Here is an 18,349-nt window from a genome sequence, read left to right as displayed (position 1 = left end):
CGCCCAGCCAGCAAATGTTTTTAAAATAGGGCACTCATGGGCTTTTGGGGATAAGTAACACCTAATTTTCAGGGGTCTGCAGGATAATTTTGAAATGGGGCTCACAGCTTATTCCTCCCTCATAGGAAGGCTGCAATTACCTCACAATGCTCCACTAGGGTCACAACAAGATAGCAAAAAGCCAGTGCAGGGCCTGCAGGTATAGGGGGATCCCACAGGCAGAAATCTGTGGTGGGCGGGTGGCAGGTGAGCAAGGAGAACGTGTCTCTAAAGGAAGCACAGGGAGCAGGTGGTGGCTTTGTAAGACAGTTGGAACCCAAGGAAGGTAAGAAGAATGTACCACCCCTTGCTCCATGTGACTGCTTCCTTATATCTCAGTTCAGATATTACCTTCTCCATAAGGCCTCTTCCCTTCCTGTAAGTGATGCTTCTCTATCTATGACCCCAGCTCTTATTGCAGAGCACTGTAGGGGCTGTTCTGGGGGCTTTCTTCCCTGAGACGTGTGAAGGCAGGGAGAGGGGCTTGCACGCCTTGGCAGATGTTTAAAAATTTTGCTTGCCTGAATCACCAAAGAACTGAATGGGTGGTGTAAATGGGTAGAAAATGAACTGGCTGGAAAGTGAACGACAAGGTTCAGGTCTGAATCTCTGTTTAAATGCAGGCAAGCCATCCCCCAGGAAAGTCTATGTTGGTGAGGGTTATGGTGGGAGAACGAGTGAGCTACTGCCTGGCACCACCACACTCTGGAAGGTGCAGTTGGGAGGAAGGTTTCTGAGGCTGTAGACATGGGGATCGGATGCTGGAGAAACCCCCTGCTGCTGCTGATCGCCCTGGTCCTGTTGGCCAAGCTGGGTCACTTCCAAAGGTGGGAGGGCTTCCAGCAGAAGCCCATCAGCAAGAAGAACATGAATTCAACTCTCGACTTCTTCATTCAATCCTACAACAATGCCAGCAATGACACCTACTTATATCGAGTCCAGAAGCTAATTCGAAGTCAGATGCAGGTTTGTACTTTGCTCTCCCCAGACATCGGCAGGCCCTGTTCTTGCCCGTTCAGACACGTGAGGATTCTGGGGTGGCTCCCAAGAGAACCAAGTGCTGGTTCTCCGCGAGGTCCCAAGTGGGAAGCATCTTCACTTGTAGCAGGTCCATATTAGAGTTGTTCAAATCCCAGAATGTCCTTAGCCACACTTCCAAAATGCTTTTCTAAGGACTGGCATGAACTCTAACTCTATTACACTTAGAGGCAAAAATGTTCACTGAGGATTAAACTCTTTTTTTCTTGAGATGGAGTTTCGCTCCTGTTGCCCAAGCTGGAGTGCAATGGCATGATCTCAGCTTACTGCAACCTCCTCCTCCCAGGTTCAAGTGATTCTCCTGCCTCAGCCTCCCAAGTAGCTGAGATTACAGGTGCGCACCACTACACCTGGCTAATTTCTTGTATTTTTAGTAGAAACGGGTTTTCACCGTGTTAGCCAGGCTGGTCTTGAACTCCTGACCTCAGGTGATCTGCCCACCTCGGCCTCCCAAAGTGCTGGAGTTACAGATGTAAGCCACCATGCCCGGCCAACTCTTTTTCCTTGGGAAGAAATGCCTTTCATTCTGACATTTGACCCTGCCAGAGTGACAGCAAGGATAATTTTGCTCCCTTTAAAGTTCTCATTTGGCAAAATACAAATATTCTCTGTAGGCCTGTAGCCCCCAACATTTTCTCAATGTGCATGGTTGTAAAATTCAAAACTGGGTGTTCTGTGTTATACAAACTTCAAATTACACAGACGGTTTATTCTGGAAGTGGAGGGGATGTGAGAGATAGGATTCAGCCAGATCACCTCACCTTCTGTTTTACATATAAAATTTCTCTGAAATATATCAATCGAAGGATAATAGAAGAAAGAAAAGTTGTTAGGGAACCCCTTTTATTGGTACAACATTTCCTCAAGGTCAGATAATAAACTATACAGTCACCCTTGCTGTCCATGAGGAATTGGTTCCAGGACCCCTCAGGATGCCCACATCCACGGATTCTCAGGTCTCATGTAAAATGGAATAGTGTTTCCACATAACCTATGCACATCTTCCCACATATGGTAAATTATTTCTAGATTAATTATAATAACTGGTACAGTGTAAATGCTATGTAGATAATTATTATACTGTACTGTTTAGGGAATAATTACAAGAAAAAAAGTTCAGTATAGAGGCAACCATACATTTTTTTTTCCTATTTTGATGCAGGGTTGTTTGCATCCACAGATGTGCAGCTCATAAGTACAGAGGGCCGATTGTACAAGTTGGGGCAGCAACAATGCTACGTCCTAGTTCAATTAGCTGGATTTGGGAAAACACAACTGGCTATGGGAAAGCTCTCTGGCCAGAGAGTAAGGCGGCTGGAACAGAGACAACTGGCAAGGGGGGAGGGCAGGGTGGGGAGGACGAGTCAACGTTAAGTCAAATCCTCATCCCAGTGCAGACTGTCCCGCGGGCTGGCTCAGTGAGGCACTTCTACCACAAGATGGCGATGTTGCCTATTTGGTTCTTGGTTCTTCCTCGATTGGTTAAGACCCCAAGGATGCTTGTCTTGCGAAATCAATCTATCACCATTAAGTTAGCTGTTAAAGAATAATGATGAGCATTTGATGTCATTCACATTGATAAGTAGACAGAGCAGGCGTGCCTCCTGGTAGCTGGGTGATCTTGGCATGGGCCTCTGGGCACCCCCACACCCATATGACCACTGTGTCTGTCCTTACACCTCACAGAGGGGACAAGAGCAGGCATGGAGGGCTGCAAGGTGCCTCTGGGGCTTCATGCCCAGCTCCTCCCAATTGAGGCTCTTGGTCAAGTGATATCCAGACTCTCCAGACCTCAGTTTCTTCACCTGCGAAGTGGCTCAGAATAGGAGGGAAGTACTTAGCACAGTGCCAACATCTAGTAGCACCTGTAAAAATCTTTGCTGTTATTATGACTACTCCTGTCATTATCAAATAAGTCTAATAACGAATAACATTTTGCACACTGGAACGTCAGTTACAGTGATGACCGGTGGTTTAGTTTTTCCTTACATTCTGAGCGTGACCACGCCTGGGGCAGCCCTGCAAATGCCCATGCGTGGATGGCCCCCACATGCTTGGGTGCGGGGAGGCTGGTACTGCCCTCAGGCCTAGGCTCCCTGCTGCCCTGTCCCAGTGTTTGCTAAGGGTGTCTTCCTCCCAGGAGCAGTGTGGGCACTCTCTGCCTCAGTCACCACCCCAGAGATGACCAAGCCCTCTCATTGGACTTGACCAGTGACAGGGCAAGGCAACAGGGAGCCTCCCAGAGCTTCTCCTGCACCAGCGAAGATCCACTAATCCACATATCTACTTGGGAAACCAGCTCAGAACCCAACAGGGAACCGTAACCCCCAAGCTCCCTGTTAGAGTCTCCCTTCTGGGCGTAGGACCTCCCTGCCCACAAGGGCTTTTCCAGACTCCAACCCCTGCAGGCTTCATGGCCTCACACTTGATCACAAGTGAAAGAGCCATGGGGAAATCCCTGGTGTGCGTTCTCGACGGCTCTTGTACCCACCATGCCTCCTTCCTTCATTTCTGTACACGCTAGGAGGAAACTGGCATTATTCTCCTCATTTCCTAGATGAGGAAACTGAGATTCAGGAAAATTTACAGAGTCTGCAGGGGGTAAAGCCAGATTTTTGTTCTGTCACTCTCTTAACACCGAATCTGCTTCAAAGTAACGCTGCAGACAGTTTGCTAAAAGATTTAATAACTTATAATTATGAAAATATTTAAAATTTATTTTATGCATTAAGGGAAATGCAAGCTTCCATTTAGCCCACATAACAACTCCATGAGCAGGCACAATTGTGGTTTGCAGTTTGTAAGTGAAAAAGCTGAGGATGCTAAGTAACTTGCTCAAGGTCACAGTCACTAAATGGAAAATGTGTGCCCCAAATCAATTCGATTCCAAAACTGTTTTTAATTGTATTGCTAAGCTGCCTTCCGCTAGGTTGGTCAGGAATGATAGCAGGGAGAGAGGAAATGGCAGAAGGCACTGGGGGGTGGGAACAAGATGCTGGCTCTGTTGCATTATGAAGGCCACATGTGCCAGCCTGGGAGTGGCCTGTGGTGGCCAGGCAACCCAGCTTGATGTTACCTCTTCTGTCCTGAGGATGGAAGGGAGGCAGGTGAGAAGCTTTCTGTGGCTGCTGCAGCAAAACCAACCTATGACCAGGGGCTTTGGCTGCCATTGCCCTCCCTCCAGCCAGAAGTAGGGAGAAGGGAGCCATGCTTTTGGTGGGTAAGCTCCGGGAACAAGGACTGTGGCTCGGGGGGCTTTACTCTCAGTCCTAGCTTCTCCAGGAGAGGGTCAGCCACTGGATGCTTGGAGTCCACACTAACAGCACAACTGATTCTTGGCAGCTGACGACGGGAGTGGAGTATATAGTCACTGTGAAGATTGGCCGGACCAAATGCAAGAGGAATGACACGAGCAATTCTTCCTGCCCCCTGCAAAGCAGGAAGCTGAGAAAGGTGTGTAGTGGAAGTCATCCCAAAGGGACTTGTGAAGTGAACATTTTAAAAAACAACAGCTAGAAGTTGACAATTTTTCCACTTGTGTGGATTGGCGCCAGCTGGGGCCCAGCCCTGGGGCTGCCTGGCACCTCCTGAGGCTGCTGGGGGAAGGAGGGAGGCTTTATATTTGGGCTGGTACGGTCCTGCACCCAGGCCTCTGGTCGCCTGGACCCTTCTCCAACCTGGCCTGCTCCCCAGACCCTCTGCATGAAAGCAGTGTTTCCCTTTCCCTGGGGTCCTTCTTCTGTCTTCTCTCTCCCTCTCCAGGTCTCTAAGGTTGTCCAATTTCCTCCTTGTTCCCTTCTATTTTTCCTGGTCCCTGGGTGGCACCCCTTGAAAGCTGGCAGATACAAGGGGCTCCCCCATGCCTGGGGGGGTGCAGGAGGAGGGGACAATTCTATTGCTCCTTGCTGGCCTGCCTGGCCCACATGACAGGCTGCTGCCAGGCCACAGGCTCCAGGTTCACCTGCTGTAGGTCCCAAGTGGCTGGGTAGGGGGAAGACAGGGTGACATTCCTGTTCCAGACTGGCCCTCCTTTCTGTTTCTACCTTTGACTGTGGGCAGCTCCCCTCTCTGCCCATGGGGTTCATGAGCAGCCACAGGGACAGACCTGGGGAACAGGTGCCTATTGCTCGCCTTTGAAAAATACTTCCCCCAAAGTCTGTTTTCTTTCTTCTTCCACAGAGTTTAATTTGCGAGTCTTTGATATACACCGTGCCCTGGATAAACTATTTCCAGCTCTGGAACAATTCCTGTCTGGAGGCCTGAGCATGTGGGCAGAAACCTTGGATGAGGGCTTAGACGATTGAGTTGTGCACTGGCTGTTATTAAACTGTAAAGGATCATGTCTCCCTCATTGGGGTCTCATTACACATGCACACACACACATGCACACACACACGAGTGTACACACACACACGTACACACTTACCTTCACAACCCACACACACAATGCTCACACTCACGACACCCTCACGCTCTCACCACTCACATACATGCAGACTCACTTTAACAGCCTCACACACTCATCCACCCGCCCACCCACCCACTCATACATGTCAAGCACATGCACACTCACTCGCACGCACATTCAGTGGTCTTCAGGGGTTGGTGCAATCTTTTCTTTCTTTTCCTTTCTTTTTTTTTTTTTTTTTTTTTGAGACACAGTCTTTCTCTGCTGCCCGGGCTGGAGAGAAGTGGTGCAATCACAGCTCACCGAAGCCTCGAATTCCCCAGGCTCAAGTGATCCTTTCACCTTAGCCTCCCAAGTAGCTGAGACTAGAGGTGCACACCACTTTGTCCAGCTAATTTTTTGAAACACTTTTTTGTGGAGACAATATCTCCCTTTGTTGCCTAGGCTGGTCATGGACTCCTGGGCTCAAGTAATCCTCCTGCCTCAGTCTCCCAAAGTGTTGGGATTATAGGCGTGGGCTACTGTGCCCACACAGCTGATGCAATTAGAACAGAATGTTCATAATTATTGGTGAAACCTCATCATTCTTTCTACACCACCCCACCTCTCTATGGCTTTTCTGAATTTAGCGTGTCCCTGAGCTCTGACCCTAGTGTGGGGAGCCCTATTTCTTCCCAGCACACACACAACACTGTGACTCACACACATTTTTGTGATTTGTGATCCCAAGACTAAATTCACATTGAGTGACTCACTAGAGGACTCACAGGACTTAGCCTAGAGTCATTCTCATGGCTGTGATATGACAGCAGTGGGACACAGGGTGAAACCGGCAAAGGCAAAAGGTGCCTGGGGCTAGGTTGGGAGAAAACCAGCCAGGAGCTTCCAGAGTTCTCTCTTGGTGCCGTCACACAGAGCACGCTCAATTCCCCCAGAAGTGAGCTGTGACAGTATGTGTCACAAGGAAGCTCCTTAAGACCCAGCAGCCAGGGTTTTTACCGGGGGCTGGTCATGAAGGCAGCCTCTGCCTGGCACGTGCCGAAATTCCAGACTCCCAGAGGATGGCAGGGTTTCAACATCAACCCCACTGCTGTACAGAGAATGTAGACACACTGAGGCCCTCTTATCATGCAGGAAAAGTTTTCTATCAGTGTGGGGAACTGTTCTCAAACTCCATCCAAGGCCAGCCTTGCAAGCAGCCTTTCTTTTCTTTCTTTTTTTTTTTTTTTTGAGACGAAGTCTCACTCTGTTGCCAGGCTGGAATGCTGTGGCATGATCTTGGCTCACAGCAGTCTCTACCTCCTGGGTTCAAGCAATTCTCCTGCCTCAGCCTCCCTAGTAGCTGGGACTACAGGTGCTCACAAAATTAGCCTGGCTAATTTTTTTGTATTTTTAGTAGAGACGGGGTTTCACCATGTTGGCCAGCGTAGTCTTGATCTCCTGACCTGGTGATCCACCCGCCTCGGCCTCCCAAAGTGCTGTGATGACAGGCGTGAGCCACTGCATCCGGCCTGCAAGCAACCTTTCTAAGGACAGCAGTTCAGGCGGGCCGTGCAAACTCTTTTCTGCACACTGAGTCATTGAGCCTCCCATGTTCTGATGGCTGCTAAAATAAGACCTGTGTTTTCTCCTCTTCTCTGGCTGACAGTCGATTAGAGAAGGTGCATGTTAGACCAGAAATGGTCTAATAGCCACAATGACTGACAGTGTGCCTATTGTACCACTTGACCATTCAGCCTCTTTCCAGGCACCAGTGCCACCAGCTGGTCATAATGGCAACTTGAGGGAATATTGCTAAAGGGGAAGAATAAACACAGAGCAAGAACCTGAAACTTGACAGCAAGGCCTGAGAGAGAAGAGAGGATGGAGGAAGAGAGTTAAAGGAGGTGGAATTCCTGCGCAAAAAAAAAAAAACACAAAAACAACCTTCCCACAAACATGACAAAAACAAAAAGGCAAGAAAGCACCCAGTCCTGCAAATCTAAGCTAATTGAGGGCTGACTGGGTGACCAGCACTGGCCTGCTGCCCACATTATCCCATTTGATCATCATGACCACCCTACGAAATGACAACTTTTCCTCCACTTTATAGATGAAGAGCCTCCAAAGGCAGCCTCTGTCCGGATTCTAACATCCTAGCTTAACACAGTTTGTTGGTTGCATTTTTAGAAATGGAGTCATACAATATATATTCTTTTGTTTCTGGTTTCTTGAATCCAATACATCTGTGTTGTCATGTGTAGTTATAGTTCACTTTCTTTATTGTATAGAATTCCTTTGTGTAAATTACCACAATTTATCTATTGTACTGATAATGTACTTTTGGGTCGTTTTCAGCTTCTAAGAACAATAGCTATTAACAAGCGTGCGTGTGCCTGTCTAATGCTGGACACATTACATGTACTTCTTTTCTTTTCTTTCTTTTTTTTTTTTTTTTTTTTTTGTGAGACAGAGTTTCTCTCTTGTTGCCCAGGCCGGAGTGCAGTGGCACGATCTTGGCTCACTGCAACCTCCGCCTCCCAGGTTCAAGTGATTCTCCTGCCTCAGCCTCCCAAGTAGCTGGAATTACAGGCACCTGCCACCATGCCCAGCTAATTTTTTGTGTGTATTTTTAGTAGAGATGGGGTTTTACCATGTTGGCCAGGCTGGTCTGGAACACCTGACCTCAGGCGATCCACCTGCCTCGGCCTCCCAAAGTGCTGGGATTACAGGCATGAGCCACCGTGCCTGGCCACATACATGTGTTTCTATTGGATATATGCCTAAGAGTTAGTGGGTAATAGGATATGCTTACATTTAGCCTTTAGCTATTTTTTGCTCAAGACTTTTAAACATTGTTTGTTTTTTACCTAATTTGTTTTTCTAATGTTACTTACTTATCGATTTAAATCTTGTTCAACCTCTAAGTTCTTACTTTTTGAACATCTTTTATTTATATGGTCTAATTATACTATTTCTATCTTTTTTTTGCTTTCCAACTTTAGAGTCATCTCTTATTATTATTATTGTTATTATTATTTTATTTCAATAAGTTTTTGGGAACAGGTGCTGTTTGGTTTCTGAGATTTTGGCACACCTCTCACCTGAGCAGTGCACACTGTACCCAATATGTATTTCTATCTCTTTAAACACAATTTCATATCGACACTCTATTCTTTTTATAATGTTTCACCAAACTTTATGGCATTACTTTGAATTTTTTAAAGTGAACTCTCCCACCCCACCCGCTCACCTTGCTTTCATAACTGGCAAACAGGAAGGGTGGGCCTGAGCCAGCGTTGAGACAAGAGTGGGCACCCAGGCCCTGGCTGAGTACAGGGAGGCAGCACAGCAGAGCTCTCCAGTGATGGAGCAGTGCTGTGTCTTGAGCATGGTGCTGTTTACACGAATGTACACATGTGACTAAATGGCACACACACAGTACCAATGTTGGCTTCCTAATTGTGATATTTTTCTATGATGTGATAAGATGTAATCATTGGGGGAAACTAGAGGAAGGACACAGGGGACTTCTCTCTACTACCTTTGTAACTTCCTGGAAATATATACTAATTTTTAAAAAAACTTCAAAGAAAGCCCCCACAACGTTGGCTGAGAAATCCAAGAGATTAATGGGCACAAATGTTCCACCTTCTCTTTTTAATCTCCCCAAGAATAGTAATGCTTGCCTTGGGGACACCATAGCAAAAAATATCAGAAAAGTGTTGAATGTTGACTGGTATTAAATTACTACCACTGCCACTGCCAGTGTTCTTACTAATGATTAATATTTATTTGAATGCCTGCTTCATGTTGGGCACTGTGTTAAGCAATTTATATGCATTATCATCATCAATCTTTACAACTGCCTCAAGAAGTAGGTACTGTTATTCTCAGTTAAAGATGAAGACATTGTAGGTTAGCATCATCCCAGGCAGTTGGCGCAGGGAAACCCCACCTGGGCCCCACTGAAACAGGGTTCTGGGCATTCCAGCACTTCAACAGGGAGAGTAAAAGCCAAAAAAAAAAATGATTTGTTCTTTCAAAGCCAATCCTATCTTGGTGAGAATTGGTGTTGCTGACGTGCATCTCAGCTCACAGTTCACACGTGCAGGAGCTCTCCTGTTGGTGCTCTGCCTATAATCTCTCAAATCTCGCACTTTCTGTGCGTGCCAGCTTGACTTCCCTGTGTCCCTTTATCTGTGCACTGTCTCTGCTGCTTACTCTGCCCTGGAGCTGCCTCAGGCCAGAGGTACTAGGGAATTCATGCCCCCTAAGAGCCAATACTTATGGGAACTGAACTGTTGGATAAATACCCCAACTCCCTCTCCCCGCAGGGAAATGAATGTGGTAATGCCGTGTGTGTGTGTGTGTGTGTGTGTGTGTGTATGTTTGTGTGTGTATGTGTTTGCTATGGTGTCCCTAGACCTCACCTAGTGTATTAAACTCAGGGCTTTTGCTTGAGCTCTTGGGAACAAGATCTTCCTGCCTTTCTTACTGGATGTGAAGGAGGACACACCTAACCCACTGAGCTGCTGGTAGCCTCCCTGTGACCACATGGAGGAGGAAGTGGAGTGGGGTAAGCCCGGCGACATCATCTGAGACCTTGAATCAGGCTGTGGAGTTGGGGGATGCTTCCTCCCGTGGCTGCTGTGCCTTCTGTGGAAAGAAAGCCCCTTGAACAGAGGACTCCTGGCTTCTCCTTGTCCTCAGGACTTCCTCTCCTGCTGGGATTAATCTGACTGGTCTGTTTGGGAAGAATGAACTGGGCATTGTCACCAGGTCTGCCTCCTTCACGGGGGGCACATATGTCCCTTTGCTCCTCCAGGAGAGGAATTTGTTTATAGACAGACCTAGTTTGGTCCAGTGTTGCTCGTGCAAGGGGGCAGAAGTCTAATTCTGGAGTTTGCAGTTAGAAAGTGCACTTGCTTGCAAAAATAAGGCACATCTCTCAACCTGGTTATCGAATCAGTAGCAAAGGCCTTGTCTTTCTTAGTTCTTTGGTGATTTCTTCTTATTTCACACTTTAGGCAAGGAGAGAGGGTGATCTTCATTGGGCCCCTCAGAGGTGCCATCATAGGCCATACTTGCAAATGTCTCTTGGCTGTTCAGTTGCTTTGAGCTTCTTCCCTCTCCTTATTCTGCTTCTCAATTTCTCCATACTATTTTAAAATCTAAAGAATCTTAAAATCTTGCCTGATATGAGAATGAAATTGAAGTTCTGCTACCATGAAGGCGTAGGTGATAAGGTCAGGAATAATGTAGGTCACCTCATTTGGACCCCCAAACTGCCCTGGCCCAGCAGACTTTCAGATTATTACTATGAGCTGAAGAATTTGGATAAAAGGAAAAAGAAAAAAAGTGGAATCACGATCTTAAGAGAATATGTTGACAAACATTTATTGCCTATATTAAGGATTATTGCTCATTGCAGGATTCTCTCACATGTAGTGGCCACAGGTGTATGCTCCAGGACACCTAGTCACTACTGCAGCTTTTGTTCAAACTTTTGTACTGTTCAAACCAGGGTACAGCAAACACTGAGAAGAAGCAGTTGACTTGCTAAAACAAAAAACAAAGGCAATATTTTAAAAGATGCAAGGTGAAATTTAAAAGGAGAAGGAAGAGGACGTAAGACACGAAGATGGAGAAAAGGCCACCACCTCTCCACCCCTACAATCCTATTTGGCCACAAACAGAAGGACATTTTCTGGAATGATCCCAAAAATATTACTATCAAGCGGCTGAAATCAAAATAAATATCAAACAAGATATTTAGAAATAAAGTGTCTGCGCAGCCCATATTCATCATGGGTACTGCTGATTCTTTTTTCCCCTCTTCATTTTTACTCATTTTTTTAAACTTCACTTCTTTCCTTACTTGTCCTCTCTTGGCTCCATTTATTCATCTACCCATTCTTCCAAACATCGATTTATCCCTCCATTCACCTACCCATATGTCTATCCATCCATTTGTCCATCCATTTATCCTTCAATCCATCCCCAATCCATCCATTTACCCATCTGTCCACCCATCAACCCATTCATCCATCCTTCCATTCATCCCTCATCCATCTCCATTCATTCTTCCATTTATCCCTCCTTCCATCCACCCATCCATCTTTACTTCCTGACTTTGTTTCCTCTCCCTCAGTGCATGCAGCCTTGCTTCATTCCTTCATCCATCTGTCCATTGCACCATCTCCCACAGATGGGCCAGTGCCGGGTGGGATGAAACCCTGTTGGAGCTGGAGCTGCGTTCGGGGGTGGTGGCTTCCCAGCAGAGCACACGCATGCAAGTTTGTGCCCCTCACCCACCCTCATCCACCAGTCAAATCACTTCTGAACTTGTTTCCTCACCTCCTCCTGCCCTGGATGAACACGGCTGGATGAAATGAGAGAGGACAGAAGCTCAGCACTTGTGCGGCCTTGTCATGTTGACTCTGAGGTATTCAGTCAGCGCACCTGCCAGGTCCCTCCCACAGGCTGCTCAAATATTAGGAATTGTCTGCTTCCCTCACCCCAGAGTGTGCCCCTGCAGCTCGGCCACCTCAACTCCTCTCTCTGGACATGTTCAGCCTCCTCACACTCCTTCCAGCAACAAAGGAGCAGCATCCCGGCCGTCTCCACCTTTGCGTTCCCTCTCTGAGGAAGGAGGTGTTACCCATGCATTCTTTTCAAGCCAGCTTGAGGAAATTCCAATTAATTCTTTCCAACTCATTCTAAAGCCACAGAAAAACCTCACTGAAAAGGACTTCTGTCTACGTTAAAGTGCTTTTACCCAATACCTTGTGAAGCTCCCCTTCCTGGGGGACACAGTTCGTGGTCTCTGGCTTTCGGCAGGTGGTCCGCTGCATTTCCACGTTCAGGTGATACTCCAGGTGGTCAGTGATCTGTGGGTGGCAGGCGTGGGGGAGGCACAGCGTGTCTCCTTCTCCCCTGTCTGTGGTTTCTGTGCCTGGGAGCCCTGCTACCCTACGTCCAAGGGCAAGGAGCTGGTCCTAGGCGGATTAGCGGGCTCCTCTCTCCTCTTTCTATTTGACTCATGATTGTTTTTGTCATTCCAAGACAATTAACCAGAAACCACCAGAAACATGATCTTTCCCCCTGGGCAGATCTATCCCTTGGATAATGCAAGTGACGTTAGTGGTTCTGGATAGGGGTCTGTAAACTTTTTCCATAAAGGGCTACATAGTAAACATCTTAGGTTTTATTGGCCATGCGGTTTCTGTAACTACTCAGTTCAGTGTGAGTGTGGCAGCAGCAAGCAGTGGCAGACAAAGCACAGGCACGCACATACACATGGCTAGGTCACAAGAACACGACTTACAAAAGTGGGCGGCAGGCAGATTTGGCCCTTGGGATGTAATGTGCTGAGGATTCCTGGTCCTGGGTTTCGTTTAAGTGCCTTAATTTCATCACCCTAGTGAATTTATGCTTCTCTTAAAGTGCTCACTTCAAACTAAGCAAGGTTGAATTTCCCTTGAATGGGACTATTCCTGACACCAGTGGCCACCCAGTGTGGGCGTATCAGGACTGGGGAGAGGCGGGAAGTCACACTCACCTGCCTCTGGACTTTGAGGACTCGGAAGATCCTGAAGTGGTACTTGTCATCACTTTCCTTGTTATACTGGTCGGTGATCCACTGCAAGATGTCCTTTGCATGGTTTTCTACTGCCGTCACTTCATGGACGCTTAGAAAGGTTTTCTTCCTTGCTTGGTAGGGGAGGGCCATCAGAGTCAATAGAATGGCCAACAGGAGCTGTAGGGCCTGCCAGGGCTCAGCCATCATCCTTCAGCTGCAGAGGAACAGGAAGAATCCTCTCTGCACTCCTCAGGGACAAGTCGAATCACACTGACCCTACCTGCCCTGGCAGGATTTAAGAGCAGCTGGTGGTGGACACCCACAGCTCTCCTCTCCTCCTCCTCCCCCTTCATCAGCAGCTGAACTCTAGGGAAGAGCAGCAAGAGACTGTGCAATGGTTTTTGCTTAAGTTCATGCCACACACACACATGCTAACATACACATTTTCTCTTTTGAGGGGCTGCTCCCTCAGCAGCACACAGGCTTCTGTGCACCCAGCATTGTCTTGGTGGGAGCCAGGCCAGGGCCCCTGGGAGTCCTGGAGGATGGTAGCTGCTGGAGACACGAGGAGACTGGATGCCAGGACTGGCGCGTGCATGGGTGAGCAGTGGGGGTGGGCACTGTGGGGAGGGGCCGCCTGCACTGGAAGCCACTCTCCTCCAACCTGGTTCCTGCAGACGAGTTCTGGAAAAGCACCTCCCTTAGAGGACAAAGGAGCAGAGGCACCCTACAGAAAGGTGTGAAGGGAGGGAGAGTCAACTCTGACACCCACGATTCCCCAGTACCGCCAAGTCCTAGAGTGGCCTCCACTGGACTTGGATGTTTTGGAGGAGGAGGCAGTGGCGAGGAAGCTTCAGGCGTGAGACACAAGGAGCTTTCTGGTTGGACATTCTGGTCTCCTAAAGGTCCCATCCTGGGGACCTGATGGGAGTCCCCAGACTTGGCTGCCAGTTAGAGAAGGAAGAAGCCACTCGTGGGTGGAGGCCAGAGCTTGTGTCCCATGGCACACAGAATGCAGGCTTGGCGCGGTTATGTTCGATTCCTGGAAGGCCTGTTATGGTGTCTTTTGGGAAGATGCAATATAAAAATATGCAGTGATGGCTCCTGTGTGGGAACCCGGGGAGGAGCCCTGGGCACACCCAAGGCCTGTTTTGAGGCTTCCTCATGTGCCTCCAGTGGAGGCCAGGAACCAGGAAGCCAGGGCTCTTTCCTGACACCCCTGCTCAGCCTTCCCTCACAGATACACTTGCTGCATAGCCACATTCACACCCGAACACACAGACACACAATACATACACATACCTACACACACAGTCACACTCACACACTGAAACACAGACACACAATGCACGCAGACACATACCTATCCACACACTGAAATATACAGACACACACACCTACATGTATACATCCACATTCACAATGAAAAACACAGACACACAACACACACACATACCGCCACACATGCACACATACACACTGAAACACAGACACACAACACACAGAGACACACGCACCTACACATACACAATCACATTCACACTGAAACACACGGACATACTACACACACATTTACATGTACACAATGACACACTGAAACATATAGACACACAACAAACACACACCTACACGTACATGCCCACACTCACATTGAAACACACAGACACACAACACACACAGATACACACACCTACATTACACACCCACACTCACACTGAAACAGACACACAACATACACACAGACACATACCTACATGTACACACCCACACTCACACTGAAACACACACACAACACACACAGACACACACCCCCACGCATACATACCCACACTCACACTAAAACACACAGACACAGTACACACACAGACATACACACCTGCACACACACACACTCCCAAAACTCATGGACCTCAGGGTTCACTCCTTGGAGTACAGTGGGGTGCACGTCCTCCACGGCCTCTTGATGGAGGGTTTGGCATCACCGCAGAGTGAACACTGTGGAAGGGCTGTGTCTCCGCCTCCTGTCTGTGCTTCCAGGACAGCTTCAATTTGTCTGGTGGCACAAAGGCAAAGTGGAAAAAGGTGAGAAGCTGGGCATCAGTTGGGCCTAGTATGAGGTCTGCTTGGCCTCTGCCCTGAGCTCCCTGAGCGGCTGTAAGTGGGATATCAATGCTCTTTTCACTGGGTTACTCTTATAATTAAGAGCCTATGGGCAGAGACTGCTCATTTTATTTTCCTCAGTAACAGAGCTGCATTTTTGTTTGAGTATGGGACTGCCTGCAATAAAGACTGCATTTCCCAGCCTTCCTTGCAGTGGGGGTGGTCTCATGACCGAGATCTAAGTGAATTGTTGTTTGAAACATAAAGGAATTTACTCTGTAAATTGCTGATTTAGTTGCAAAGAGTCATTTTTGCCTTATCTGCCACTGGGAATGAGGACATGATGGCTGGAGCTCCAGCAGCTCTATTGGAACATGAAGTAATCTGGAGAACAGAAGCCAGCTCTTGAGGATGGAGAGAAAAAGATGAAAGGATTGTGGTGCCTTGTGCCCTTGCCACTTTTTGGAGTGCTAGCCCTATATTGCCATCCCAACTCTTTTATAGTAAAGTTTATTTTCTTGTTTATATAAATAAGAGTATATTTTCAACTCTTGTGTGCTTAAACCACCATAGTTTTGGTCTCTAATTCTCATGGCTGGCCACATACTAATTGAAACAGAATCTGACTCATAATAAGTGCTTAATATGTAGTGGGATTATTGTGCAATTGTCTGAACAGTATTTATGAAATTTTGTTTTTTATTGTCTGATTTAGGTTGTTCATGGTATAGACATATTTACTACATGTCTGCGGCAGAGTTGCTGTAAGACTAGGAATAGTATATGTAAGCATCCAGCACGCGGTGGGGCAGGGTGGTGGGGCTCACAAAGAATCCCTCCTGTCAATGTCTGTGGGGGTCTGACTGTGGACCCCCTCCCGTGTGTGCTTTGCAGCTGTGCAGAACTGGCAATGTTCATCTCTGACCTCAGTGGGCAGCCTGTGGGCCTTCACTTCTATCAGTGCAAACATACCTTGCCAGTTCCCTCAGGCCCCAGGTAGCAAGGCAAGAGGGCGGCAACAAAGAAGCCAGGCCAGGAGGCACAGGTGGTCGATCTTCCGCAGGGTTGCACTGGCAGCATTACCTCTTGGTTGATCTCATCAGTGGCCCGTGGGTTCTATTCCTGTCACCCACTCGCCCTCCTGGCCCTGCATGGGGAGGTGAGCAGTGTGAAGAACACCACGTCCTCCAGCCCTCTTGATCTTGTCTTTTTTCCCCTCTGCTTTTTCTTCTTGTTATTCCCTCCCCACTCCCCTGCAGGCTGGAATACAAGCTCTTCTCCAAGCCCAAATCTTGACCTCTTCCTCTGTGTTCACAGTTCTTTACCTCAGCAGATACAAGAATCCCCGTTGAGAAGCTGATGGAAGCTGTGGCCCCCTCCCACCGAAAACAGAGAATGTGCCCCTTATGGGGAACAGGCTTCACTTGGAAGTGTCATCATGGTGTGGCTTTGTCCTCACTTCCTACTGTTCCTTTGCATGGACTCAGCTATGCTATTTGTCCTCTGTGACTTTTCAAGTGACTCCCAGACAATATACACAGTCCCAATCCAGTTATTGAAATGCTAGTTTTTGGAGATGGTCAAAACTTTGAACGTGCTTTAAAGTTGCACTTCTCCCTCCTGGAGGCTTGCATTTGGGGAGGAGTGCTTGCTTCTTTCTCTTTTTCCCTCTGCACCACATCTCCTCTGCCTCTTCCATCTCACCAGCCATGGTTTTTAGGGCCCCTCTGTGTCAGAACGAGCAGAAGAGGAAGATGTAGAGGATTGGAAAATTCCTACTTGGCTGCAGCTGCTGTGCTCCCCAGCTTTGGCAGAATTTTAAAACTGGCTGTTCTGGGGTCCCTTCCTGCCTCGGCCCAGCCTCCATTGCTAGCAGCCCCTCCCTTGCGGCTACGCTGGCAGCTGTGCTCATTTCCTGTGGCTGCTGTAACTAGTTACTAACAACAGTGGTTTAAAGCAACACCCTTTTATTATCTTGCAATTCTGGAGGTTACCAGCCCTACAATCAAGGTATTGGCAGGGTCGCATTCCCTCTGGAGGCCCTAGGGGAGAATCTGTGTTTTCAGCTGCCAGCATTGTGTGGCTTCTGGCCCCTTCTTCCCTCATCAAAGCCAGCATGGAGTCTCTTCAGTCTCTCTACTCTCTGGCCTCTGGTTCTCCCAGCATGTCTCCTTCTCTGACTCTCCATCTCCCTCTTCTAAGGACCCTTGTGATTAATTACATGGGGCCCCTTCAGATAATCTCACCATCTTAAGACCCTTAACTTAATCACATGTGCAAAGTCACTTTTGCCCACAAGGTAACAAGTTCACAGGTTCTGGGGTTAGGATGTGGACATCTAGGGTGGGGTGTTATTCTGCCTGTCATGGCAGCACAGAGGCTCTCCCTTCTGGCTGCTGGCTGCTCTTGCCTCAGCCAGGACTGCTGTGGTTCTTTTGGCTGAGGTATGTGGAGCCCTGTTGACATCCCTACCACCTCAGTTCCTTCTCTGCTCTGGACCATCTCAACCCAGCCGCTTCTTGGCTGCCTGGGCAGAAAAGCAGGAAGTCAGTCACCAGTAGCTTGGGCGAGGGTCAGGTAGATCACCTCCCTCAGAACTTCCTCTGTTCCCGACTCCTGGACATTTCATTTTCTCAACATGGGTGAGCAATTCAGGTGGCTTCTGTATCCTCTATGAAAAATTTTACGTTCTTCTCTGGCACCTGATTTTGAAAATTGTCCTAATAAAAAATTCCATTTAACATTCAGTAACATTTACATAAAATGTTGCATATGACTTTAGGGAGGTTACAGGCCCCTGAATCCAATCCCTTGGCATGGAATAATATGTATGTATGTATATATATGTGTATGTGTGTGTGTGTATGTATATATATATATATATATATATATATGTATATTTTTTTTTTAAAGGCTAGTCAAGTGAAGCAGTGGGAGTGGAGAAAGAACAAAGGAATCTGTAACTGGTTGTGATCAATAAGTTGTAAATACCATTGTACTTCCACCAACCTTGATGCTATTTTCAGAACCCCTTTTCTACAGTTTCAGTTACTAACAATTTGGCCACATCCAATGCTCCTATAGAGGTGACTCCCATATAGTTAACTTCATTCCAAGTTCCCTTTTTGAAGTGTGATTCTATATTGCTACCTATTTGCTGTAAATTTCTTTGAAAATCCCACTGTAAACTGAATCTCCTC

The 18,349-nt window shown here is 47.6% G+C and overlaps 2 protein-coding genes across 3 annotated transcripts; one reads left to right on the top strand and one right to left on the bottom strand.

The window, feature by feature from the left end:
- Positions 1-193: 193 nt before the first annotated feature.
- CSTL1 (cystatin like 1) lies at positions 194-5,417 on the top strand. Its single transcript, XM_032142768.2, has 4 exons — positions 194-325; positions 663-1,005; positions 4,420-4,530; positions 5,257-5,417. Exons 2-4 carry the CDS (start codon positions 787-789, stop codon positions 5,338-5,340), a joined length of 414 nt encoding a protein of 137 aa, XP_031998659.1. The 5' UTR covers positions 194-325; positions 663-786; the 3' UTR covers positions 5,341-5,417.
- Positions 5,418-10,848: 5,431 nt separating this feature from the next.
- Positions 10,849-13,321, bottom strand: CST11 (cystatin 11). Of its 2 annotated transcripts, XM_032142785.2 has the most exons (3): positions 13,029-13,321; positions 12,253-12,357; positions 10,849-11,026 (listed from the first exon to the last, which is right to left on the bottom strand). In XM_032142785.2, the coding sequence occupies exons 1-3, from the start codon at positions 13,254-13,256 to the stop codon at positions 10,943-10,945; spliced, it is 417 nt and encodes a 138-aa protein (XP_031998676.1). In that variant the 5' UTR covers positions 13,257-13,321; the 3' UTR covers positions 10,849-10,942. The 2 variants fall into 2 exon arrangements, with proteins under 2 accessions (XP_031998676.1, XP_031998677.1); XM_032142786.2 differs by lacking the exon at positions 12,253-12,357.
- Positions 13,322-18,349: the final 5,028 nt, after the last annotated feature.

This window comes from Hylobates moloch, unplaced genomic scaffold (assembly GCF_009828535.3).
Source record: "Hylobates moloch isolate HMO894 unplaced genomic scaffold, HMol_V3 SCAFFOLD_21, whole genome shotgun sequence".
NCBI lineage: Eukaryota > Metazoa > Chordata > Mammalia > Primates > Hylobatidae > Hylobates > Hylobates moloch.
The sequence above is the reverse complement of the archived record's forward strand: the minus strand, read 5'-3'. Positions and strand labels throughout refer to the sequence as shown.